At 45.2% G+C, this 25,973-nt stretch overlaps 3 protein-coding genes across 12 annotated transcripts in view; 2 read left to right on the forward strand and 1 right to left on the reverse strand.

Annotated features, from left to right (window-relative positions):
* LOC134226322 (CD151 antigen-like) overlaps window positions 1-25,973 on the reverse strand; it is a 335,335-nt gene that overhangs the window by 200,707 nt on the left and 108,655 nt on the right. The window lies entirely within an intron of this gene.
* On the forward strand, window positions 5,968-6,904 carry LOC134223473 (farnesol dehydrogenase). The gene is made up of 2 exons (XM_062702617.1): window positions 5,968-6,585; window positions 6,654-6,904. Exons 1-2 carry the CDS (start codon window positions 6,022-6,024, stop codon window positions 6,825-6,827), a joined length of 738 nt encoding a protein of 245 aa, XP_062558601.1. The 5' UTR covers window positions 5,968-6,021; the 3' UTR covers window positions 6,828-6,904.
* LOC134223474 (farnesol dehydrogenase-like) lies at window positions 15,947-16,752 on the forward strand. The gene is made up of 2 exons (XM_062702618.1): window positions 15,947-16,510; window positions 16,579-16,752. The coding sequence occupies exons 1-2, from the start codon at window positions 15,947-15,949 to the stop codon at window positions 16,750-16,752; spliced, it is 738 nt and encodes a 245-aa protein (XP_062558602.1).

The following is a 25,973-nucleotide window of genomic DNA, read 5'->3' on the forward strand; positions in this document are numbered from 1 at the left end:
CTGCGCACACCGAACACTCGGGCGAGGCCGAGCAAGCCAGCTGCGTTACCTGCACTGTGATTTTGCAGCACGCTCAAACGCCGGGCACATCGAACCCCCCATGGGGTGCTTGCTGTTCACAGCTTTGCTGGAGCAAATCAAACAATTGGGAGGGTTCGTGCAGCATTGTGCCTTATGTCCCTCCAATCCGCAGCGTCAGCAGAGATTGCTCCTGTCAGGGCCTTTGCAGTTCCATTGCTTGTGGCCCGGTTCCAGGCACTTGAAGCAAACTTCGGGTTGCTCGTATATGTCCACAGGGCACGCATACCATCCCACCTTGACGCTTCCTAACTTGACTACCTTGGAGGCATCCGCTGCAGACAGCCGAACAAATGCTATCTGTGTCCTTGCCGGCAACGATGTTATCAATCATTTAGTAATCTGCCTTCGATCATTTAGTAGTTTTTCAATAACTCATTCCAGAGGCTAAATTTCAAAATGTGTTGTATGGTGGACTTCTAGTGCAAAGGTTTATCTACAACTCTGCCTAACAGTTCGTTGTTTGAATGTCACTAATAACGGAGCTATAGTGCTAGTAGCAGTAACATGGACTAAATGATTGCATATTTGGTTATCATTTAGTATAAGTATAGCCACTAGCACCGTAACTCCTTTAGCAGTGGAATTCGAACATCGACCTGTTAAAGAGAGTTGTAGAAAAACCTTCGCACTTAAAGTCGACCATACAACACATTTTGAAATTTAGGCTCTGGAATGAGTTATTAACAAACTACTAAATGATCGAACGCAGATTACTAAATGATCGATAACATCCTTGCTTGCCGGACCTTTCCGTAGCCGAACGGCTGCGATGGACGCCTCCACTTCACACTGTCGCCGCAGTGCCGTGACGAATTCTTCGTTTTCGGTAATCTTGTCCAGGTCTTTAACCCTTAGATTCACCTCCGTCGTGACCGACCACCTTGACCGTCTCGCCTAGGACTTCCTCCGCCAACTTCTTGTAGGCGGCGCCCTTTTGCGAGACGCCCCGCTTTAGCTCGAGGATCATCTCGCCCATCCGGGTACGTCTTATTCGACGTACGTCGGCGCCGAGTTCACCGAGCTTGACGTCACTCCTCATCACCTTCAAGACGTCCAAGTACTTAGCCTCGTCCGTTTTGATGACTAGGGCATCGCCCCTGGAGCGATTGGCGCCTACCCTAGACTTCTTGCTACCCTCATTCACCTGGGCCTTCTTTTCGGCCCTTGACGTCTTCGGTTTCCTCTTGTTCTTGACCAGGGTCCAGAGTGAGTAATAGTGAGTGAGCGAATGAGTAAGATTGAGTGAGTGAGTGGATCGAGTGAGTAATAGAGTAACCAAGCGAATGAGTAAGAGTGAGTGATTGAGTAAGAGCGAATGAGTTAGTAAGAGTGAATGAGTGAATGAGCAAGTGTGAGTGAGTGAGTTAGAGTTAGTGAGGGAATAAGAGTGAGTGAACGAATGAGTAAAAGTGAGTGAGTGAGTTAGAATGAGTTAGAGTTAGTGAGGGAATAAGAGTGAGTGAACGAATGAGTAAGAGTGAGTGAGTGAGTTAGAGTGAGTGAGTGAGTAAGAATGAGTGAACGAATGAGAGTGAGAGTTAATAAGTAATAGAGAGTGAGTGAGTAAGAGTAACTGAGCGCATGGGTAAGAGTGAGTGATTGAGTAAGAGCGAGTGAGTGAGCAAAAGTGAGTGAGTGAGTAAGAGTGAGTAAGCGAATGAGTAAGAGTGAGTGAGTGTGTAAGCGAATGATTTAGAGGGAGTGAGAAAGAGTAAGTGAGTGAGTTAGAATGAGTGAGTGAGTCAGAGCGAGTAAGAGTGAGTAAGTGAGTAAGAGTGAGTGAGCGAGTAAGTGAGAGTGAATGAATGAGTTAGAGCGAGTGAGTGAGTAAGTAAGAATGAGCTTGTGAGCAAAAGTGAGCGAGTGAGCCAGAGTAAGTGAGTGAGTAAGTGGAAGTGAGTGGGTAAGTGTGTAAGAATGAGTGCATGAGTAAAAGTGAGTGGTGAGCAAGTAAGAGTAAATAAGTGGTAAGAATGAGCGAGTAAGTAAGAGTGAGCGAGTGAATAAAAGAGAGTGGTTATTAAGAGTAATACTGCAATTTGTCAATTTCAATGAAAGATGTCACGCGGTGTCTACATAGTTGCCCGTCTCATTTTCTATCGAAACGCGAAAAGTGAAAGGCATGCTGCAAAAATCGATTTTCATTCCGTGACAGGACATAAGAGTTTGCAATATCTGATTTATTATTGTGTTTATTGCCGCTTTCAACTCGTTGGATTCAAGGAATATGATTAATTTATCGTCCAGTTATTGTTCTCTGCATATATCTATTAAAATAATTTAGAAATTTTAATTTTAAAACAAAATACAACATCCTTTCATGACTGCTTTTCATGCAAAATTGATCAAAGAACCCACGATTCTTTCATTTGGTCGCCAGATATAGAAAAAAGCGCTTTGCTCTCTGTCTTATGACGATCACGACCTTTTGCAGTACTGATTAAGAGTAAGTGAGTCAGTAGGAGTGATTGAGAGATTGAGAGTAAGTGAGTGAGTAAGAGCGGGTGAGTGAGTAAGAGTAGGTGAGTGAGTAATAGTTAGTGAGGAAGAGGTAGTGAGGTAGAGGTAGTGAGTGAGTAATATATGAACCGGTGCCAGCGAAAGTGGTACATGTTACATTGAGTAAATTTTTCAGGAGACGCATTTTCCCAAAAACATCGAATAATAAATTCATATTTGCAATTTTTTGCAACTAAACTGTACCAACATGTTATGACTGATGTGCCTAAAGATAGTAGTGAAAAATAAGCGAAAATTGCACATGTACCACTATTAATGGGTACAAAAGGAAACAGAAACCGAAAAACGTTGACAGTAAAAGTGGTACATGTACATTTTTAAAATCATTCTAAACGGCAGTAAACTATCTTGAAATTCAAATTAGGATTAAAATCTGTTGTAAAAACAGTCATGTTGCCGAGTTTTCTTTTAAATAAGCTGATTTTAGCGGGTGGAACTGTACATGTACCACTTTTTCTGGCAACGAAATGGCCATTGTGATATATACCAGAAAATAAAATGTGCATATCTCCAGATTTAGTTGCCGAAAATCACTTTTTCGTTATTCCTTTGCTAGATCTTTGCAAATAGAAACCGTTGGTGTAAAAAACTCAAAATTGACAAAAGTGGTTTATGTACCACTTTCGCTGGCACCGGTTCATATTGTGTGTAGGTTGAGAGAGAGAGCTCTGTTTGTCTTCGGAAAGAAGCGTTGATTTGAAGAAGGCATCCTTTATACGCATAAATAAGGCGTTATCTCCTCCGTGTGGCTTATACCTGGCAAACGTGTTCATTTAAGGGCACTCCTGACGGAATCCATTTTTCAAAGTACTCGCATTTTCATAGGCACACCATTCGACACGGGAGTAACGCACAACTGTCATTCTTATTTTTTCACGCATGCTGCGACGGAGTATAGCTGACTGAAACAATAAAAATGACAGTTGTGCGTTGCTTCCGTATCGAATGGTGTGCCTTTGAAAACGCGAGTACTTTGAAAATTGGATTCCTTAAGGAGTGCCCTTAAAAAGTCATTATCTCCGCTGTGTACCTTGTACAGAGAAAAAGGATTAATTTAAAGAAGGCATTATCCTCTCTGATCGCCTTATACCGGGCATGCGCGCAAAGAAGGCATTATATCATCTGTGTGCCTGGTGTCGAGCAAACGCGTACATTTAAAGAAGGCATTATGTCCACTGTTCGCCTTATATCGGGCAAACGCGTTCATTTGAAGAAAGCATTATCTCCTCTGCAAACACGTCCTATTGAAAGAGACATTATCACCCCCTTACTATATTTCGTAGAATAATAGTTTTCTTGGTAGTAATGGGGTGGAATGACAATTTAAGTTAATTAGATGAAAAATCAACATTGTTGGTTCAACAGTTGGTTAAATCTTCAATGCGTTTTTTCAAGTAACTCTAACTCTTTTTTATTCTTTGCAAAGATTGTCGTTTTGGATTCATCGATATCTGTGAGTATGAAAAATTATACTGGAAAGCTATAGAATCGAAATCTTTTAGGGGTACTGGCCTCTCGGGGTAATGGATTTCGGGGTAGTGTCCCATTCAGAGTAGTGGCCGTCGGGGTAATGGCATTCGGGGTACTGGGGTGGAGCCGACTTTTCGGCCGAATGACCTGTTCGGCGAACGACTGAGTAGCCATCCAGCAAATACGTGTGTTATTCGTGTGTTATTCGTCCCGAAGAGATGAAAAAATATCTATTTGGTATTCGGCGGATCATGCGCTTCCTGTTGTGCCTAGATCCGGTCGAGACAAATGTGATAGTTTGCAGTAGCCATCGGTCAAGTACATATGGAGTGCTTGTTTGAGCTTTATGTGGTCGAGAAGTAAATCAATTAATACGCGTTTGATTAGTTAGTTAAAATCATTGTGTAATGATGGAGGTGATGATCAGAGACGATATCGGCACTACGTTTATTCCGTATATCAAGAAGGCTCCATATCCATTTTCGACTGATGCAGATGTGGTCGATTTGATTAAGGCGTTAAGACGTCACTGGAGAGCCACGTGACCTTGTGAACCGGTCGATGAGGGAAGAGCGATCCCCCGATCACCACGTCGTTATTACAAATGAATTCCGCGACAAGCTCACCGTTTTCGCTCATTTCTTTGAGACCATGGCGTCCCATAATGTGCTCATGGTTCGAGATATGTACGGATCTTGATATCACCCTTCGGAATTCTATCTATAACGGCATTGAGTTGGTTGTAGAAGTTCTCTTTGTCTTGCAGATCGGTTGCATCGGTTGGCGCATAACATTGGACTATAGTAAGATTTCGGACCCGTGTTCTAAAACTGGCAACGATTATTGATAAGCGAAGAGTGTGCCTGGGCGCTTAGTAGGAAGCCAACTCCGCGATACAGTGGAGTGGAACTTGTTCCTTCCCGGATGTCAATTCACCATTTCGTAGCCCGATTTGAAATCCGGTACCAGCTTCAAACTCCGGACACTTTGAATTTTGCCTCAATAATTCAAAATAATTCTGTTATTTACTTCAGTTCATGTAGGGAATAGCATCAATATTATTAGGACATATCTGGCTAATTTCAACAATACTAAACGCTGCATCATCGCTGATAATTTCGACAAAAAATAAACTCTTAATAAAGATTTATGATTTTTCACAAAGGTAGAATTCATCACTAAATATTAAAGGCGACCATTGCATAATCGTATGCGGTATAACAATCTAGTGATGACTTGCAGATAATGGCAGCAAAGACCGTACTATATTCGTCATATTGAATACAGCTCAGTCAATTTAATTTTTGTGACTTATTTCGCAATATGTTGAAATGTTTGAAAAATTCAAGTGTAAGAATGACGTAATTGAAATACAGTGTCAAGTCGAAATTGGGAATACGCAAATTTTGGCCTGTTTTTATCCCTGCATTAGAATATCTATGCTTCGTATTTATATTATGAATATTCAGAAAATATGAGACCATCGATGAAAGAGAAATCGATCAATGCAGTTAAGCCCTTAAGCGCGAGATATAAAATATAAGAATCCTCCCACCAAAATCAAATGGGCACTGCATTGAATTGAAACATGTTAGAAATTATTTTAAATTTTATCATTATGTAGGTAGGTAACAAAATAACTCAAAAATCTATTTGTGACGATATGAAGGTACCATCATTACCAAAATCATATGCAGCAGTTTGCTGTTCAACTATAAAACCAAAACATCTCACACGTGAGGAGATAAAATTATGCAAAGTCATTCCATCCGAGTAGATTAGATACACAGATTCTGCATGACGGGGCTAAATTGAATCAATCATTGCTGAAATTCTGCGCTACCTCCTAGAATTATAAAACACAGAAATGTCAAACAATTAACCTCAGTTGGAATCGTGATTGCAACCGCTACACACATCGCATAATCTTATCAGTTGGCATCATCAGCGATGGAACGTTGGTCGGGAAAAGTAGCCATCGTAACCGGCGCTAGTTCGGGAATCGGTGCCGCTATCGCGAAAGATTTGGCTAAAGCGGGAATGGTGGTCGTCGGATTGGCGCGACGAGTGGACCGTGTCGAAGCATTGAAGACCGATTTGCCCACAGCGGCTGCCGATCGTCTCCATGCCGTCAAGTGCGATGTATCCAAGGAGGAAGACATTCTGCAGGTGTTCAAGTGGGTGGAGAAGAAGTTCGGGGGTGTTGATGTTTTGATCAACAATGCCGGAATCTCTCGACAAACGGAATTGATAAACGCTGACAACACCCAGGAGCTTCGAGAAGTATTGGATACCAACGTGCTGGGACTGGTACTGTGCAGTAGGGAGGCTTATCAATCGATGAAGAAGCGGTCGGTCGATGGCCACATTGTGCACATCAACAGCGTCCTTGGCCACAAAGTGCTGAACTTTCCACATTTGAATATTTATCCTGCTTCTAAGCATGCTGTCACCGCCATTACCGAAACTATGCGAAACGAGCTTAGAAATGCTGGGACCAAAATTAAAATTACGGTGAGTGTGTTTGACTGATGGGGAGGATTTTGAAACAACGTTTTAATTTGTAAAATGAACATTTCCAGAGTATCAGCCCTGGTGTGGTCCGCACAGAAATTTTACCGGAATCATTCGTAGAACAAGGCCATCCAATGTTAGAATCGGAAGATATTTCCGAAGCTGTTTTATATGTTCTTGGAACGCCACCACGAGTGCAAATCCATGAAGTCATAATCAGACCAGTTGGCGAGAAGTTCTAGATTCTGTATTGTGTAGAATGAAGAATGAAACTTAATTTTATGTTCATATTTTGTCTATTTAGTTCATGTCATCTATGTTACGGAATAAAAAAACTGAATTAATTCTAATGGCTTAATTTATCGAATGATTTATTGATGACAGATGACCATGGTTTTCGATAATATCTTGGGCAGCAAGATGTAAGTTCGCAAGTAACACAAGTGAAAATAATATTATACGTATGCTGCGAAAGTGTTACAAAGTTCTACGCTATAATGAATTACATTTATTACAATATGACATCAGACAACGGTCAAGAATACATCAGGAAACAACTCAAACATTGAAAATAGTTTGTTCATCCATTTCATTCGTGGAAGTGCGAAAGGTGAACAGATTGAACCACAATGGCCCAAAAGAACTAATTAAAAAGCCATGCGGCTACAAAGCAAGACCATGCTGAAGGTGGCTGCGTTCGATTCCTGGTCAGGTCCAGGAAATTTTCGGGTTGCAAATTTTCTCGACTTTCATGGGCATAAAAGTATCATCATGTTAGCCTCATGATATACGACTGCTAAAATAGTAATTTAGCTTGGAAACCTCGCAGTTAACAAATATGGAAGTGCATAATGAATACTGAGCTGCGAAGCGGCAATGTCCCAGTGCGGGATGTAATGCCAATGAAGAAGAAGAAGATAATAAGTGATAAGTGGGAAATAAGGAGTAGTGGGAAATTAGGAGTGAAAGGTGAGAAGTGAAACGTCTGACTTCTCATTTTGCACTTCTCACTCGAATTGTGAAAATTGAGAAGTGAGAAGGGAGAAGTCTAATTTTACAGCAAGACGTGAGTAATGTTGAGTGAGAATTCTCACTCAGCCTGCGAAGATCTCACTATACAATACTAACTAAATTATCTATTTTCAATCCTTCTGCGAAGATCTCACTCCTCAGTTCTCACTTTTCATTACCTACTTCTCACTTCACACTTTTCACACCGCCAAATGGCATCTACGGTCAAACGGTTATTTCGGAAAAATTGCAATTTCTGACAAACGACATTTTTGGTCATATCGACATTCTCGGTCAAATGACCTATTAGGCCAAACGACTTTTTCAACCTGTACGGAAACGAGGATGCATAGTGATCGCGCGTTCAAAGATCTTTTATAGGTCTGTTTTGTGCGAGTGAGTAAATTAAGTAGAAAGATGCTCTTCTGCTCGTGTTTTATATTGGACGCAGACCGACCAAAGAACTGTTTGATTCTGCTTTGAGCGGGTGAGTAAATTAATTAGAATGTAAAACCTTTTGTGAGCGATTGATCATATATATTAGTGTTAATATTTATGTTTAAAAAGCTGTCACGGTCACATCACTCATCAGTGTGAATCCAGAGTCTACGATACCTTTAATTCCTTTCCGTAATTTTTGGGAGACACACGGTCTCTAAAACCATTTAGTATCCGCCCCAACGCTAGTTTTTGTTGCCTTCAACAGGGAGAAAATCATGAATGTGGTACTACTTCTAACGTCTTTGCAAATGATATTGTCTTTTCGCAGTCGAACTCACAATCTACTTAAAATCACTTAATAATGTTCCTTCCTTTTTCTTAAAAGACTATAAGGATGGAGCTGGCGTCGTAATTGATTTTTGTGTTCAATGAGTCACTGCAACTTGCGCAGTGAGAATGATTGACGAATCTTAGTTAGCCGTTCAGTTCATCATTGTGCAATTTCACTGATTATGGTCAATCACGGAGTAGCAACTATATATATGTATACTGTACAGCAGCGGTTCTCAACCTTTTTCTTGAATGGTACCTCTTCGAACTTTTGCATTAATTGAGGTACCTCTCTCGAAAGTAGGCTTCCAAGCCTCTTGAAGAAATAATTCCAAACCCTTTGAAAAGAGGCTTCCGAGCCTCTTGAAAAGAGCTTCTGAATATCTTGAAAGTAGGCCTCCGCACCTCTTGATAAAAGCCTTCTGAGCCCCTTGTAGAGAGGCTTTCAAACCTCTTGAATGGCGGCTTTCGAGTCACTTGAAAGGAGCATTTTTTTGAATCTTGAAAGGACGGGCCTGAGCTTTAAGCCTTTTGTAATACGAGTTCCGAGCATCTTGAAAGGAAGCTTCCGAATAAGTTGAATGTATGTTTTCGAGCTTCTTTAAAGTAGGCTTTTGAGCCTCTTAGAAGGAGGCTTACGAGCCTCATAATAGAAGGCTTCTGCGCCTTTTGAAAGTAGACATTCAAGCCTCTTGAAAGTAGACTTTTAAGCCTCTTGAAAGTAGACTTAAGGAGGCTTCCGAGCTACTTGAAAGGAGGCTTCCGAGCCTTTTGAAAGGAGGCTTCCGAGCCTCTTGAAAGGAGGCTTCCGAGCCTCTTGAAAGGAGGCTTCCGAGCCTCTTGAAAGGAGGCTTCCGAGCCTCTTGAAAGGAGGCTTCCGAGCCTCTTGAAAGGAGGCTTCCGAGCCTCTTGAAAGGAGGCTTCCAAGCCTCTTGAAAGGAGGCTTCCAGGCCTCTTAAAGGAGGCTTCCGAGCCTCTTGAAAGGAGGCTTCCGAGCCTCTTGAAAGGAGGCTTCCGAGCCTCTTGGAAGGAGGTTTGCAAGCTTCTTGGAAGGAGGCCTGAGCCTCTTGGAAGGAGGCTTCCAGGCCTCTTGGAAGGAGGCTTCTGAGCCTCTTGGAAGGAGGCTTCCGAGCCTCTTGGAAGGAGGCTTCTGAGCCTCTTGGAAGGAGGCTTTGAGCCTCTTGGAAGGAGGCTTCCGAGCCTCTTGGAAGGAGGCTTGAGCCTCTTGGAAGGAGGCTTCGAGCCTCTTGGAAGGAGGCTTCCAGAGCCTCTTGGAAGGAGGCTTCCGAGCCTCTTGGAAGGAGGCTTCCAGCCTCTTGGAAGGAGGCTTCCAGCCTCTTGGAAGGAGGCTTCCGAGCCTCTTGGAAGGAGGCTTCTGAGCCTCTTGGAAGGAGGCTTCCAGCCTCTTGGAAGGAGGCTTCTGAGCCTCTTGGAAGGAGGCTTGAGCCTCTTGGAAGGAGGCTTCCAGCCTCTTGGAAGGAGGCTTCCAGGCCTCTTGGAGGAGGCTTCCGAGCCTCTTGGAGGAGGCTTCCAGTCTCTTGGAAGGAGGCTTCTGAGCCTCTTGGAAGGAGGCTTCCGAGCCTCTTGGAAGGAGGCTTCCAGGCCTCTTGGAAGGAGGCTTGAGCCTCTTGGAAGGAGGCTTCCAGGCCTCTTGGAAGGAGGCTTGAGCCTCTTGGAAGGAGGCTTCCGAGCCTCTTGGAAGGAGGCTTCCAGGCCTCTTGGAAGGAGGCTTCCGAGCCTCTTGGAAGGAGGCTTCCAGCTCTTGGAAGGAGGCTTCCAGGCCTCTTGGAAGGAGGCTTCCAGGCCTCTTGGAAGGAGGCTTCCAGCCTCTTGGAAGGAGGCTTCCAGAGCCTCTTGGAAGGAGGCTTCTGAGCCTCTTGGAAGGAGGCTTCTGAGCCTCTTGGAAGGAGGCTTCTGAGCCTCTTGGAAGGAGGCTCTGAGCCTCTTGGAAGGAGGCTTCCTGAGCCTCTTGGAAGGAGGCTTCTGAGCCTCTTGGAAGGAGGCTTCCAGCCTCTTGGAAGGAGGCTTCTGAGCCTCTTGGAAGGAGGCTTGAGCCTCTTGGAAGGAGGCTTCCGAGCCTCTTGGAAGGAGGCTTCCGAGCCTCTTGGAAGGAGGCTTCCGAGCCTCTTGAAAGAAGACTTCCGAGCCTCTTGAAAGGAGGCTTCCGAGCCTCTTGAAAGGAGGCTTCCGAGCCTCTTGAAAGGAGGCTTCCGAGCCTCTTGAAAGGACGCTTCCGAGTCTCTTGAAAGGAGGTTTCTGAGCCACTTGAAAGGAGGCTTCTGAACCACTTGAAAGGAGACTTCCGAGCCTCTTGAAAGGAGGCTTCATAGCCTCTTGAAAGGAGGCTTCATAGCCCCTTGAAAGGAGGCTTCCAAGCCTCTTGAAAGGAGGCTTCCGAGCCTCTTGAAAGGAGGCTTCCGAGCCTCTTGAAAGGAGGCTTCTGGAGCTCTTGAAAGGAGGCTTCCCGAGCCTCTTGAAAGGAGGCTTCTGAGCCTCTTGAAAGGAGGCTTCTGAGCCTCTTGAAAGGAGGCTTCCGAGCCTCTTGAAAGGAGGCTTCCGAGCCTCTTGAAAGGAGGCTTCCGAGCCTCTTGAAAGGAGGCTTCCGAACCTCTTGGAAGGATGCTTCCGAGCCTCTTGGAAGGAGGCTTCCGAGCCTCTTGGAAGGAGGCTTCCGAGCCTCTTGGAAGGAGGCTTCCGAGCCTCTTGGAAGGAGGCTTCCGAGCCTCTTGGAAGGAGGCTTCCGAGCCTCTTGGAAGGAGGCTTCCGAGCCTCTTGGAAGGATGCTTCCGAGCCTCTTGGAAGGATGCTTCCGAGCCTCTTGGAAGGATGCTTCCGAGCCTCTTGGAAGGAGGCTTCGAAAACTTTGAAAGAAGGCCTCTGAACATCTTGAAAGGAAGCCCTCGAGCTGCTTGGGACACGCCTTCCGAGAAGCGTAGAAGGATGCTTCTAATCTTCCGGAGGCTTCCGAGCCTCTTGGAAGGAGGCTTCCGAGCCTCTTGAAAGGAGGCTTCCAAGCCTTTTAAAAAGAGGCTTCCGAGCCTCTTGAAAGGAGGCTTCCGAGCCTCTTGAAAAGAGGCTTCCGAGCCTCTTGAAAGGAGGCTTCCGAGCCTCTTGAAAGGAGGCTTCCGAGCCTCTTGAAAGGAGGCTTCCGAGCCTCTTGAAAGGAGGCTTTTGGGCCTCTTGAAAGGAGGCTTCCAGAGCCTCTTGAAAGGAGGCTTCCTGAGCCTCTTGAAAGGAGGCTGAGAGCCTCTTGAAAGGAGGCTTGAGCCTCTTGAAAGGAGGCTTCCAGGCCTCTTGAAAGGAGGCTTCTGAGCCTCTTGAAAGGAGGCTTCGAGCCTCTTGAAAGGAGGCTTGAGCCTCTTGAAAGGAGGCTCTGAGCCTCTTGAAAGGAGGCTTCTGAGCCTCTTGAAAGGAGGCCTGAGCCTCTTGAAAGGAGGCTTCCAGGCCTCTTGAAAGGAGGCTGAGCCTCTTGAAAGGAGGCTTTGAGCTCTTGAAAGGGAGGCTTCTGAGCCTCTTGAAAGGAGGCTTCTGAGCCTCTTGAAAGGAGGCTTCTGAGCCTCTTGAAAGGAGGCTTGAGCCTCTTGAAAGGAGGCTTCTGAGCCTCTTGAAAGGAGGCTTCCTGAGCCTCTTGAAAGGAGGCTCTGAGCCTCTTGAAAGGAGGCCTGAGCCTCTTGAAAGGAGGCTTGAGCCTCTCTTGAAAGGAGGCTTCTGAGCCTCTTGAAAGGAGGCTTCCGGGCCTCTTGAAAGGAGGCTCTGAGCCTCTTGAAAGGAGGCTTCCTGAGCCTCTTGAAAGGAGGCTTTCCTGAGCCTCTTGAAAGGAGGCTTGGAGCCTCTTGAAAGGAGGCTCTGAGCCTCTTGAAAGGAGGCTTGAGCCTCTTGAAAGGAGGCTTCTGAGCCTCTTGAAAGGAGGCTTCTGAGCCTCTTGAAAGGAGGCTCTGAGCCTCTTGAAAGGAGGCTCTGAGCCTCTTGAAAGGAGGCTTCCTGAGCCTCTTGAAAGGAGGCTTCTGAGCCTCTTGAAAGGAGGCTTCTGAGCCTCTTGAAAGGAGGCTTCTGAGCCTCTTGAAAGGAGGCTTCCAGGCCTCTTGAAAGGAGGCTTCTGAGCCTCTTGAAAGGAGGCTCTGAGCCTCTTGAAAGGAGGCTTCTGAGCCTCCTGAAAGGAGGTTTCCAGCCTCCTGAAAGGAGGGTTTCGAGGCTCCTGAAAGGAGGCTCTGAGCCTCCTGAAAGGAGGCTCTGAGCCTCTTGAAAGGAGGCTTCCTGAGCCTCTTGAAAGGAGGCTTCCGAGCCTCTTGAAAGGAGGCTCTGAGCCTCTTGAAAGGAGGCTTCTGAGCCTCTTGAAAGGAGGCTCTGAGCCTCTTGAAAGGAGGCTTCTGAGCCTCTTGAAAGGAGGCTTCCTGAGCCTCTTGAAAGGAGGCTTCCTGAGCCTCTTGAAAGGAGGCTTCTGAGCCTCTTGAAAGGAGGCTTCCAGGCCTCTTGAAAGGAGGCTTCTGAGCCTCTTGAAAGGAGGCTCTGAGCCTCTTGAAAGGAGGCTTCCCAGCCTCTTGAAAGGAGGCTTCCCAGCTCTTGAAAGGAGGCTTCCAGCCTCTTGAAAGGAGGCTTGAGCTCTTGAAAGGAGGCTCTGAGCCTCTTGAAAGGAGGCTTCCAAGCCTCTTGAAAGGAGGCTTCCAGCCTCTTGAAAGGAGGCTCTGAGCCTCTTGAAAGGAGGCTCTGGAGCCTCTTGAAAGGAGACTCTGAGCCTCTTGAAAGGAGGCTTCCAGGCCTCTTGAAAGGAGGCTTCTGAGCCTCTTGAAAGGAGGCTGAGCCTCTTGAAAGGAGGCTTCTGAGCCTCTTGAAAGGAGGCTCTGAGCCTCTTGAAAGGAGGCTTCCTGAGCCTCTTGAAAGGAGGCTCTGAGCCTCTTGAAAGGAGGCTTCTGAGCCTCTTGAAAGGAGGCTTCCTGAGCCTCTTGAAAGGAGGCTTGAGCCTCTTGAAAGGAGGCTTCCTGAGCCTCTTGAAAGGAGGCTTCGAGCCTCTTGAAAGGAGGCTTCCAGAGCCTCTTGAAAGGAGGCTTCCAGCCTCTTGAAAGGATGCTTCCGAGCCGTTTGGAAGAAGGCTTTTGAGCCTCTTGAAAAGAGGCTTCTGAGCTTCTTGAAGGAGCCTTCCGAGCCTCTTGAAAGGAGGCTTCCGAGCCTCTTGAAAGGAGGCTTCCGAGCCTCTTGAAAGGAGGCTTCCGAGCCTCTTGAAAGGAGGCTTCCGAGCCTCTTGAAAGGAGGCTTCCGAGCCTTTTGAAAGGAGGCTTCCGAGCCTCCTGAAAGGAGGTTTCCGAGCCTCCTGAAAGGAGGTTTCCGAGCCTCCTGAAAGGAGGCTTCCGAGCCGCTTGAAAGGAGGCTTCCGAGCCTCTTGAAAGGAGGCTTCCGAGCCTCTTGAAAGGAGGCTTCCGAGCCTCTTGAAAGGAGGCTTCCGAGCCTCTTGAAAGGAGGCTTCCGAGCCTCTTGAAAGGAGGCTTCCGAGCCTCTCGAAAGGAGGCTTCCGAGCCTCTCGAAAGGAGGCTTTCGAAAACTTTGAAAGAAGGCCTCTGAACATCTTGAAAGGAAGCCCTCGAGCTGCTTGGGACACGCCTTCCGAGAAGCGTAGAAGGATGCTTCTAATCGTCTTGCAAGCTACTGTGGTCTCCAGATAGCGTTGCGTGCAAAGGCGTAGGATTGCCAATCCGGATATGGCGAGTTCGATCCTCGGTCCGGTCTAGGATGTTTTCGGGTGGGGAACATTCTCGACGACTCCCCATACTCATGCAATGGCAGACATAGAGAGCTTTCAAATAATAACTGAGGAAATGCTAAAAAAATACTAGTTGAAAAGCAGGCTAAGTTCCAGTTGGAATGTAGAGCCAAAGAACGAAGCAATCGACCAAGCGACCCTCTCTCCTTCTTGTTACGTGCTCGTATGTCGATCTTGGTTCTGCCGTCCGCCACTAATTGGCTGCCAAGTTATTGAGCAACATCAGAACGAAGCCGTTCAAGAACTTCATAGTAATAGACTTCCAGAGCGGCTTATAATTTGGTACATAGTCAATCGTACCCACTCTTTGATTACGATGACGAACAGTAGCAAAGATAAAATGACTTCACTGATGGAGTTAGGCTAACCTCCGTTATGCAAGACTCTGCACGTAAAAGCTTCTTACTGCGCTTCGATGAGGTCGACAATTTTGTCTAGAACTCCCTTGCGTACAAGGGCGCCCGACAGTTTTTCGTGGATCAGTCGCTTGAAAACTTTTTCATAGTAAATAAATATCTTATAGAAGAACTGAACCAAAAGGACCCCGTATACTCTTCCGGGGCGGAATCCTCAGAGAGGCGTGTGTATCTTATCCTGTAACCGATTTAGGATAACTTGGCACAGAACTTTGACAATAATTTACGACATGATAACACGCCAGTTGTCGCACACAGTCAGATCAACTTTTTTGGGACCTTCACTAAAAATAGATCCATTAATTAGGTAACGCAAAAAATGTTCATTTTTAACCCCCTCCCACTATGTCACACTTTTAGTATGAAGCGTCTAAAAATGTCGCCTGAGTCCCCTCTCTAAGCATTACGTAATTTATGGATGTTTCCTAAGATGCCTTTCATCCAGTAGGCAGAAAAAGTCGCGGTGTTTCCGATATTGCAGAATAGTTGCTGCATCAAATTGCGCAGACAGCATGAGGCCTGCTTTGAGCATCTCGGCTGATAAGCGATCATCCACGGGGGCCTTGATGAACACCATGCTTCCGTTGGCTGCTTCCATCTTCTACGATGATAAGGCTTCGAAGCTGATGCAGGTAGTGCGTCGCACCCTTGGCGACTCATTCCGAGTTGTTGATGTTTGGTCAAGCATCGAGAATTGAAGATGTTGTTCTAAGTGCTCGAAACAATGTTTAAGCTCAACTGTAGGGCCGGTGAGCAACTGACCTGTCGCGTCTTCTAAAGGTCTGCAGTAGCGTTTAACTTCCTTCCCTAAAGCCAAAAACCGTTGACGGGACATGTACTTGTCTTCTCTACGCTCCTCAATCTTGCCCGGGGATGCAATTATATTCTTGTCTTTCCACTCTTAGTGGTTGTTCTCGCCCGCTTAAATAAGGCATTCGAAACATTCGCTTCAACGAACGATCTCTTCACAGCTGGATCCTCTAATCGGTGTGCCTTGAATCGCCTCCCGAGTCTCTCCTTTCGCAGTTGATTCCGAACACTGCGTAATCAGATCTCGCCAATAAAAAGCTGATGGTCAAACGCGATGACAGCACTGCGTCCATTCCAGACATCAAGAAGGCTCCGTCTCCATTTTCGACGGATGTATATGTGGTCGATTTGATTTCCAGTATGCCCATCACGAGAGTCCCACGTGTATTTGTGCACTGGTCCATGGGGAAATGAAGAGATAACATTGTGCAAAGCCATTAAATTCGAATAGATAGGTGCACAAATTCTGATTGATTAGATTAAATTGAGACTGCCAAAATTAAAATTATAAAACACGGAAATGCCAAACAATTAACTTCAGTTGCAACCTTATGTGCAATTGTTAAACATCGCATAATCTTATCAGTCGGCATCATCATCGATGGAACGTTGGTCGGGAAAAGTAGCTGTCGTAACCGGCGCAAGCTCTGGGATCGGTGCCGCGATCGCGAAGGATTTGGCCAAAGCGGGACTGGTGGTCGTTGGATTGGCACGCAGAGTGGACCGTGTCGAAGCATTGAAGGCTGATTTGCCGGAAGCGGCTGGCGATCTTCTCTATGCCGTCAAATGCGATGTGTCCAACGAAGAAGACATTCTGCAGGTGTTCAAGTGGGTGGAGAAGAAGTTCGGAGGAGTTGATGTTTTGGTCAACAATGCCGGAGTTCTCCGAGAAACGGATTTGATAGAGTCCGATAATACCAAGATGCTTAGAGAAGTATTGGACACAAACGTTTTGGGGCTGGTGCTGTGTAGTCGGGAGGCCTATCAATCAATGAAGAAACGATCGGTCGATGGTCATATCGTGCATATCAACAGCATTGTTGGCCACAATGTGCTGAACTTTCCAAAATTCAATATTTATCCTGCTTCTAAACATGCTGTCACCGCCATTACCGAAACTATGCGGAACGAACTGAGAAACGCCGGAACCAAGATTAAAATTACGGTGAGTGTGTTTGACTGACGGGGAGATTTATAAAGCAGCATTTCAATTCGTTATTTCAATAATTCCAGAGTATCAGTCCTGGTGTGGTCCGCACAGAAATTCTACCGGATACATTCGTAGATGAAGGCTATCCAATGCTAGAATCGGAAGACATTTCCGAAGCTGTTTTATTTGCGCTTGGAACGCCTCCACGAGTGCAAATCCATGAAGTCATAATCAAGCCAGTTGGTGAGAAGTTCTAAATCCTTTTCTATTCCGGTTGAAGATGAATACTTAAATTTGAATATGTAGTCAGCTCAAATCATATAATCTTTATAAACATATACAAAGGTTGAATTATTTAAATGACTGAGTGTATTGATAATCTGAATGATTTATGGATGACAAGTGACCATGGTTTTTGACAACTGTGTAGACAGCTAGATGTAAGCTAGTTCAATAATAAACGTAATGGAATCCAAAAATGACTAGCCAAGCCTTGTTTCGTGTCGGGTTGCAAACAATATTCGATCAACTGAAGTGATTTTTTTTATTTTAGGGGCTTAGGCGTGTACAACACTTAACGGAGCCGAGACTCTTTACAATTTTCATTGTGACTTGATGTATCTGCGAGACAGACAAAAATGTGAACAGAAAATAATGATGGAATTTTTTTTTAATATGTAACATATTGATCTTTCCATTGTGCTGTTTGTATCACCTTGTATCAGTGTTGTAAAATGTCATCATTTAAATAATTTCCCTAAAACTTTTTTCAGAAGCTAGATTTTAATTCCTGATGTATGACGAACTTGTAGGCCAACTTTGTAATCTAAGGGGTAAGAGGCAAAGTGTCATATTCAAATGAAACGTGACATTTTGGAGAGATTTCACTCTCTAGCCTCTGATTTCAAAATTAAGACAAAAACATGGGACTTCTCACGTATTACGAGTTCATCGAAAAACATGGAGCAAATTAGGTTTGTATAAAAAGGTATGGACAAATCAGATAACATTATACAACACTGCCTTCTATATCATTCACGAAAAAAATGCATTACTTCCGCTGTCTGTTATCTCGGTTTTCCTCAAATCTGGTTTGCTATCAGCAACCTTCTCAATAGCGATTAAAAATCGTAGAACCATTGTTGTCTGATGAGATAAACGGTGGAATGCAAAAGGCTTCAGTTTTAAAATTCTGTACGTATGCTGTAATCTGTGACGCATGCGCCACAGTGCAACAATTCAGCTTTGAATTTTTTGTTGCATCGTAGGACTAGGTACTACGTCTTTGTTTTGGATACTGATAAGTGGGTAGTGGTCACAAACAGCGAAAATGGGACGGTCACGAATAAATTATACCTAGCTAGATTTTGGAAGAAACTAGATAATAATCGATAATTTCTTACGAGTTTTCCAGATTTCACAATCAATCAATCGTGAACTTTCATCATGTTTTATGTTTGTCCCCGAAACTACAACTTATTCACTGAGAAATTTTGGCTGCAGATCAAGATAAAAAGAGCAAGGAGTTCAACTTCATCAGCCAATTCTATTCAAGTCCCTTAGATGCTCCATGGTTAAAGGCTGCCATAGCTGCCGCGGTTTGGTTCACGGTCAATCGCGCCTACCAGAATTTAATCGATAACGATGAGGAACAGTAACGGTGACAGAATACATCCTTGCCTCACAACAGCTACGTCCCGGATGGGGTCGGACAAGACCCTTTTGTGCAGCACTCTACACGAGAATGCCTCGTACTATGCCTCGATGAGGCCGATGATTTTCTCAGGAACCCCCTTGCGTCTCAGGGCGCCCCACATATTCTCGTGACTGAGACGGTCGAAAGCTTTTTCGTAGTCAATGAATACTAAATGAAGGGATTCTTAGAATTCATTGACCTCTGCTCCAGAATGATACGGAGCGTGACAATATGGTCCACACAGGATCTTCCGGCACGGAACCCGGCCTTCTGCCGCCGGAGAGTCGCACCGATCTTCCAGGCATCCAGGCTAGGATAACTTTGCACAGAACTTTGAGAACGGTACACAGGAACATGATACCTCGCCAGTTATCGCATACAGTCATGTCACCCTTTTTGGGCACCTTCACTAAGATACCTTGCATCCAGTCGACCGGGAAAGTTGCGGTGTCCTAGATATTATGAAGTAAACGATGCAGTAGTTGAGCGGATGTCATGGGGTCAGCTTCGAGCATCTCGGCTGAAATGCGATCGACCCCTGGGGCTTTGTTGGATTTCATGCTTTGGATGACTGTTTGAATCTGAAGCAGTGATGAAGCTTCGGTATTGACGCGTGTTATACGTCGAATCCTAGGCAGATCATGCCGAGGTGGTGATGGCCTGGCTGGCACTTGAAAAAGTTATTATTATTATTATTGTATTTATTTAAGAGGCTTTCAGCCCTTGGCTGGCTCACCTCTGAAAACTTGAAAAAGTTGTTCGAAGTGCTCGAACTGGTCATTGGGCCAAAAGGGTTATTTGGCCGAATAGTTCATTTGAAAAGTGAGAAATTTAGAATGAGAAGAGAGACGTCTCTCTTCTCACTCCTCATTTCTCACATCTCGCTGTCAAAAGTAAGAAGCGCGAAGTAAGTAGTGAGACGCCGAATGCCACTAGGCCGAACAAACCATTAGGCCTAGCAGGTCATTTGCCGAAAGGTTCATTTGGTCGAAAAGGTCATTGGGTCGAAAGGGTCATTTGGCCGAAAGTTTATTTGAAAAGCGAGAAATTATGAATCCGAAGAGAAACGTCTCACTTTTCACTCCTCATTTCTCACTTCTCGCTGTCAAAAGTAAGAAGCACAAAGTGAGTAGTGAGACGTCTCACTACTCACTTCGCGCTTCTCATTTTTTACAGTGAGAAGATAAAAATAAAGAGTGAGAAGTGAGCCGTCTCACTTCTCATTCCTCATTTCCCACTTCTCACTGTGAAAAAATGAGGAGCACGAAGTGAGTAGTGAGACGGCTCACTACTCACTTCGCGCATCTCACTTTTAACAGTAAGAAGAGAAAAATGAAGTGTGGAAAGTGAGCAGTCTCACTTCTCACTCCCCATTTATCACTTCTCGCTGTGAAAGTGAGACGTCTCACTACTCACTTCGTGCTCCTCATTTTTTTTACAGTGATAAGTGAGAAATGAGGAATGAGAATTGAGACGTTTCTCTTCTTACTCCTGATTGCTCACTTTACAAATGACCTATTCGGCCAAATGTCTTATTCTAATGACCCTTTCGGCAGAACGACCCTTTTGGCCAAACGACCCATTCGGCCAAATGACTTTCGGCCTAGTGGCATTCGGCAAAATGACGCTTTCCTCACTTCTCACTCCTTATTTATCACTTCTCGTTATAAAAAGTGAGAAGCGCGAAGTGAGTAGTGAGATGTGTGCGCGAACGCATCCAAGACAAAAGAATTCCTCTTGCTCAGAGTGTCTTCTTCTTCTTCTTCTTCTTATTGGCATTACATCCTCACACTGGGATAGAGCCGCCTCGCAGCTTAGTGTTCATTAAGCACTTCCACAGTTATTAACTGCGAGGTTTCGAAGCCAAGGTACCATTTTTGCATTCGTATATCATAAGGCTAACACGATGATACTTTTATGCCCAGGGAAGTCGAGACAATTTCCAATCCGAAAATTGTCTAGACCGGCACCGGGAATCGAACCCAGCCACCCTCAGCATGGTCTTGCTTTGTAGCCGCGCGTCTTACCGCACGGCTAAGGAGGGCTCCCTCTGCTCAGAGTGTAAAGTAATCGAATTTTTTTGATGAAGTCCAACTTTCTTCACTTGTCAGCTCACTTCCAGACACTTCCTTTGACACCTTTCGCAAGTGTATTGAATGCAGGGCTCCACCCCAGTACCCCGAATCCCAGTACCCCGAATGCCGTTACCCCGAAGGCCACTACCCCGAATGGGACAGTACCCCGAAAGTCATTACCCCGAATGGGACACTACCCCGAAATCCATTACCCCGAAAGGCCATTACCCCGAATACATTCCGAATCTGTAGTTTTTCCAGCATTATATTTAACACCCACAGATATTGATGAATCGTAAAATGACAATCTTTGAAAATGATGAAAGTATATTTACTGACCCCACATTGTAACAATAATTAGTCACTCCATTTTGCACATTCGTTAAATGGAAATGACTCATAATGGTGTGTGAACCATGATTGTGGGGTCAGTGTACTACTTAGAGTTACTTAGAGAAAGGCAATATTTAACCAACATTTTTGTTTTTTTCTTGTCTAATTAACTTTAACTATCATTCTACGCCATTATTATCTGGGAAAGTGTTATTCTATGAAATGGAGTAAGTGAGGAGATAACGCCTTCTTTCAATAAGGCGAACAGTGAAAATAATGCCTTCTTTAAATGAACGCGTTTGTCTGATATAAAGCAGGAAAAATAGATTTGTCCTTAAAATGAACGTGTTTGCTCATTTTGAGGCGAACAGAGAAGATGATGCCTTCTTTAAATGAATGTATTTGTCCGGTATAAGGCGAACATAGGAAATAAAGCCTTCTTTTAATGAACGCATTTGCCCAGTTGAAGTAGGACAGAGTGGATAATGCATTCTTTCAATTAATGCGTTTGTCCGCTTTAAGGCGATCAGAGTTGATGATGCCTTCTTTGGATAAACGCATTTGCCCGGGATAAAGCGAACAGAGGAGATAATGCCTTTTTTAAATTAACGCATTTGCGTAATACGATGCGAACTTAGGAGATAATGCCTTCTTTAAATGAACGCGTTTACCCGGTTTAAGGCGAACATAGCTGATAATGCCTTTTTCAATGAACGCATCTCCCCGGGATAAGGTGAACAGAGTAGATGATTCTTTTAATGAATGCAACTGCCCGGTTCTTTAAATGAATGCATTTTGCCGGTATAAGGCGAACCGAGTTGAGAACGCATTCTTTAAAGCAACGCTTTCGCCCGGTATATGGTGAAGAGAGTAGATGATGCCTTCTTTAAATGAATGCATTTGCCTGCCGAGCCGAGCTGATTATTAAGTGTGTAACGCAAATGTCTTTTACCCAAACCCAATTGACGCTATTTGAGCGTGTAAAAGAGAAACGTCAAATAAAAAGGAACTTTGTTTTTTTAATGTTGTTATTCTAAACGAAGCCACACGCGTTCTGATTTGTCTCTTATTAGAAAGAATCTCAAAAGGTTATGTGCCCAGTTTTCGCGATACGGTCGTAATATAGTAAAAGTTTTTACGGGTTTTTCGTCGTTCCGAGATTTAGTTCGGAAAAAGAAATCTGCGTCGCGCTTGATGGAGGAGGAAACAAAAAGTTGTCGAATCAAGCCATTCGATGGCGTCGGTTTCAACAATTGAGCTTTCGCATGCGAGCTTTTCTCCAGCAGCTGGAAGTTTTACACTGTGTGGAGAAGCTTGCGGAAGAAGAAGAATTTTGGAATACTCCAGTGACAGCGGCGGCTGATGTGAAAGCGGCGAACGAGATCAGGAAAGAGAAGCGTGAAAGGCAAGACAACAAATGTCGATCTGTGCTTATACAAGCGGTGGCTGACAGTCACCTTGAGTATGTCAAGGACAAAATGTCGCCAAAACAGATCTGGGACGGTCTCCACGATATCTTTGAGCGAAAGAGTATCACTAACCGGTTTTTGCTGAAGCGGCAACTTCTCTCGATGCGGTACAACGAGAACGAGCGGTTGCAAGATCACTTTCTACACTTTGATAAGCTGGTACGAGAGATAAAAGGTGCCGGTGCTCGAATGGAAGAAGAAGATGTAATATGCCATTTGATGCTAACGATGCCAGAATCGTTTGATGCCGTCACTACAGCGATGGAAACAATTTCTGAAAGGCTGACGATGGATTTGGTGCGACAGAAGTACCTCGACGTGGAAGCTAAACGCAGGGGTCTGCGGCTCGAAGCTGTTACGGAGGATGTGTCATTCATCGGAAAATCCAAAAGCAAATTGAAATGTTTTGGCTGCGGGGAGTACGGGCATAAACGTGCTCAATGTTCGAAGACTAGCGAGAAGAAGAATAGTGGGCCGAAGTCGGTCAAGAAAAGTGGTTCTCAGAATGCGAATATGGGAGCAAGAACGGTATCGTTTGTGGCTGCGGAAAGCCATTGTGAGATGGCGGCTGTTTGTAATGCGTCTGCGGTGCGATGGTTTTTGGACAGTGGCGCCTCTGATCATATGTCCAACGATAAGTTACTATTTTCGAGGATGGAAAAGTTGAATCGTCCGGTTGAGGTTCTTACGGCCAAGAACGGTGTTAATTTGCAAGCTGACTATAAAGGTCAAGTTGTAACCAGTGCTTTAGTGGGTGATGAAAAGATTCAGATCACAATGGATGACGTGTTGTACATTCCGGAACTGTCCTTGAACTTACTGTCTTTGCGACGACTAGAAAATTCCGGAAAAAGAGTTGTGTTTTTCGGTGGAAAAGTTAGTGTCGAGGACGAAGAAGGTGTTGTGGCCACCGGAAGGCAACTAGGTCGCCTGTATTGTATGGACTTTGTGAACGATAAAGTGAACCATGACGGTACAGCGCTAGTAAGTGGTCGAGTGTGCAAAAGTTTGCAAGTGTGGCATTGCCGATTCGGTCACCTTGGTAACGAGAACCTCATGAAGCTTGTGCGAAAAGGAATGGTCGAAGGTATGCCGGTGGAGATTATGCGAGGTAATAGTGACCAATTTGTGTGTGAACCGTGCATTGGTGCGAAACAGACGCGAGAATCATTCAAATCGCGATCTGAAAAGCGTGCTAGCAGGCCACTTGAAATCGTACATAGTGATGTGTGTGGCCCTATAACTCCGCTATCATGGGATGGTCATGCGTATTTTACAACATTTACTGACGACTATACACATCTGGCAGTGGTTTATCTCATGAAGCGAAAAGAAGAAGTGTACGAACGGCTCCTGGAATATGAGGCGATGGTGACCGCCCATTTCGGAACAAAGATCGCGCGTCTCCGGAGTGATAACGGAGGCGAATACACTAGCAAGGCTGTCAGAAAGTTCTGCAGACAGAAGGGCATTAAGCTGGAAACAACGGTGCCTTATACTCCTGAGCAGAACGGAGTCAGCGAGCGGCTGAATCGTACTGCCGTAGAAAAAGTGCGTGCAATGCTCGAAGCTAGTGGAATGTCGAAAGTGATGTGGGGGGAAGCATTGTACACAGCGATTTATTTGCTAAACCGTAGTCCAAGTGCTGCTGTCGATGGTGATATTACGCCATATGAGGCGTGGTATCATAAAAGGCCAAATGTATCGAACCTTCGCGTGTTCGGGAGCGAGTGTTTCGTACATGTTCCCAAAGTGTTACGGAAGAAGCTTGATTCGAAAAGCCGGAAAGCAGTGTTTGTGGGCTATGCGCCGAACGGTTTTCGTTGCTGGGACGGTGAAAAAGTGTTTGTGGCTAGAGACGTTATTTTCAATGAGTCGCAATTTGGAAAACTCACTACAGCGAATAAAGAAAATCGAAGTGATGATAATGAAGTGATCATAATGGACCGTACGTGTAAGCCATCAGAGCATATCGATGCTCCACAACCCGTTTCAGAAGCTGGGGACAGCGTCGGTCCTGATTCTGATTGGGAATCGGCGGATTCATCGCAGGGAGCAGTCGGAGGTATGAACTCGAGTCCGGAAGTGAGCCGTGAATGTGACAATGTGAGAAGAAGCGGAAGAGTGATTAACCCACCACGGTGGATGGATGATTACCAAGGGGATGCTGATTTGGACATAACGGCATTTGCACTCAGTGCGGAAGAATTTTTGGAAGACATTCCGTCGGACGTTGAAGTGTTGAAGACCAGAAGTGATTGGCCCTTGTGGAAAGCGGCCATTGAAGAAGAACTGGCATCATTGGACAAGAACAATACTTGGACCCTTGTTGAACTGCCAAAAGGTCGCAAAGTGGTGGACAATAAGTGGGTGTTTAAAATTAAGCGGAATAGTGATGGTGAAATAGAACGGTACAAAGCCAGACTAGTGGCGCGCTTTCTCGCAGCGGCGAGGCTTTGACTATGTGGACACTTATTCGCCGGTGGTGAAAATGACCACCTTACGGGTCTTGCTGGCGCTGGCAAATCAGGAGGATTGGGAAGTGCACCAGTTAGATGTAAAATGTGCATTTCTGAACGGGGTGCTAGATGAAGAAGTGTACATGCGCCAGCCGTCTGGTTTTGAGCGGGGAGATTCTCGAGTTTGCAAATTGAATAAGGCGATATACGGATTAAAGCAAGCTTCAAGAAGGTGGAACCAGCGTTTTCACCAGTTCATGATCCAGTTGCATGTCAAACGAAGCGAGAACGACTCATGCCTTTACAGTTGGTCGACGGGTGGAATTGTGATCTATGTAGTGATCTATGTGGACGATATACTTGTTGTCGGAAATTCAATAGAGGCAATACGGAAACTGAAGGCAAAGCTGTGCAATGAGTTTGAAACGCGAGACCTTGAGGAGGTGAAGTCTTTCCTTGGCCTAAACATACATCGTGATCGCAAAGCAGGAGTTTTGACCGTGGAACAGCGAGTTTATGTGAACAGTGTACTTGAGCGCTTCGGAATGAGCAACTGCAAACCATCTGCTATTCCGATGGAACCCGGTTTGAAGCTTGAGAAGAAGAAGAATACGAAGGAGAAAACGACCAAGCCATACAGAGAGCTCATCGGTTGCCTCATGTATCTCATGGTAACCTCGAGGCCGGACATCTGTGCGGCGGTTAACTATTTTGCGGCGTTTCAGTGCTGCGCAACGGAGGAGCATTGGGTTCATCTCAAACGGGTGCTGCGCTATCTTCGAGGTTCGGTTGACTACAAGCTCGTTTATTGCCAACAGCAAGCACCAACTGTACTTGCAGCGTATGCGGATGCCGATTGGGGTAATGACCCTAATGATCGTCGCTCGGTCTCCGGGTTCATCATCAAGCTGTATGGATCAGTGGTGGCGTGGGCAACTCGGAAACAGTCATCGGTTGCTCTCTCTACAACAGAGGCGGAGCTGATGGCCCTCTGTCTGACAAGTTGCGAACTGATATGGATGTCAAATTTGCTCAGCTCTATCGGCTGCATTGTGGAGGAGCCAATCAACATTTTTGAGGACAATCAACCTTGTATTGCTCTAATCGTCGAACCAGCTAAGCAGAAGAGGTTAAAACATGTGGACATCCAAAATTTCTTTGTTCGAGAGTTGGTGGAGAAAAATAAACTGCGTATCGTGTACCTGCCAACAGAACTACAAATCGCTGATATCATGACGAAAGGTTTGGCAGCACCTAGATTCAGAATGTTACGTGAAATGCTGGGGATAATCAATTGAGGGGGAATATTAAGTGTGTAACGCAAATGTCTTTTACCCAAACCCAATTGACGCTATTTGAGCGTGTAAAAGAGAAACGTCAAATAAAAAGGAACTTTGTTTTTTTAATGTTGTTATTCTAAACGAAGCCACACGCGTTCTGATTTGT

Source organism: Armigeres subalbatus, chromosome 3, assembly GCF_024139115.2.
Source record: "Armigeres subalbatus isolate Guangzhou_Male chromosome 3, GZ_Asu_2, whole genome shotgun sequence".
Taxonomy (NCBI): Eukaryota; Metazoa; Arthropoda; class Insecta; order Diptera; family Culicidae; genus Armigeres; species Armigeres subalbatus.

Bases quoted from the DNA above. Each gene is read 5' to 3' on its own strand.
- LOC134223473 (XM_062702617.1), top strand. From the start codon at position 6,022: ATGGAACGTTGGTCGGGAAAAGTAGCCATCGTAACCGGCGCTAGTTCG. The intron at 6,586-6,653 runs GTGAGTGTGTTT...GAACATTTCCAG, and splicing joins GGACCAAAATTAAAATTACG to AGTATCAGCCCTGGTGTGGT.
- LOC134223474 (XM_062702618.1), top strand. From the start codon at position 15,947: ATGGAACGTTGGTCGGGAAAAGTAGCTGTCGTAACCGGCGCAAGCTCT. The intron at 16,511-16,578 runs GTGAGTGTGTTT...CAATAATTCCAG, and splicing joins GAACCAAGATTAAAATTACG to AGTATCAGTCCTGGTGTGGT.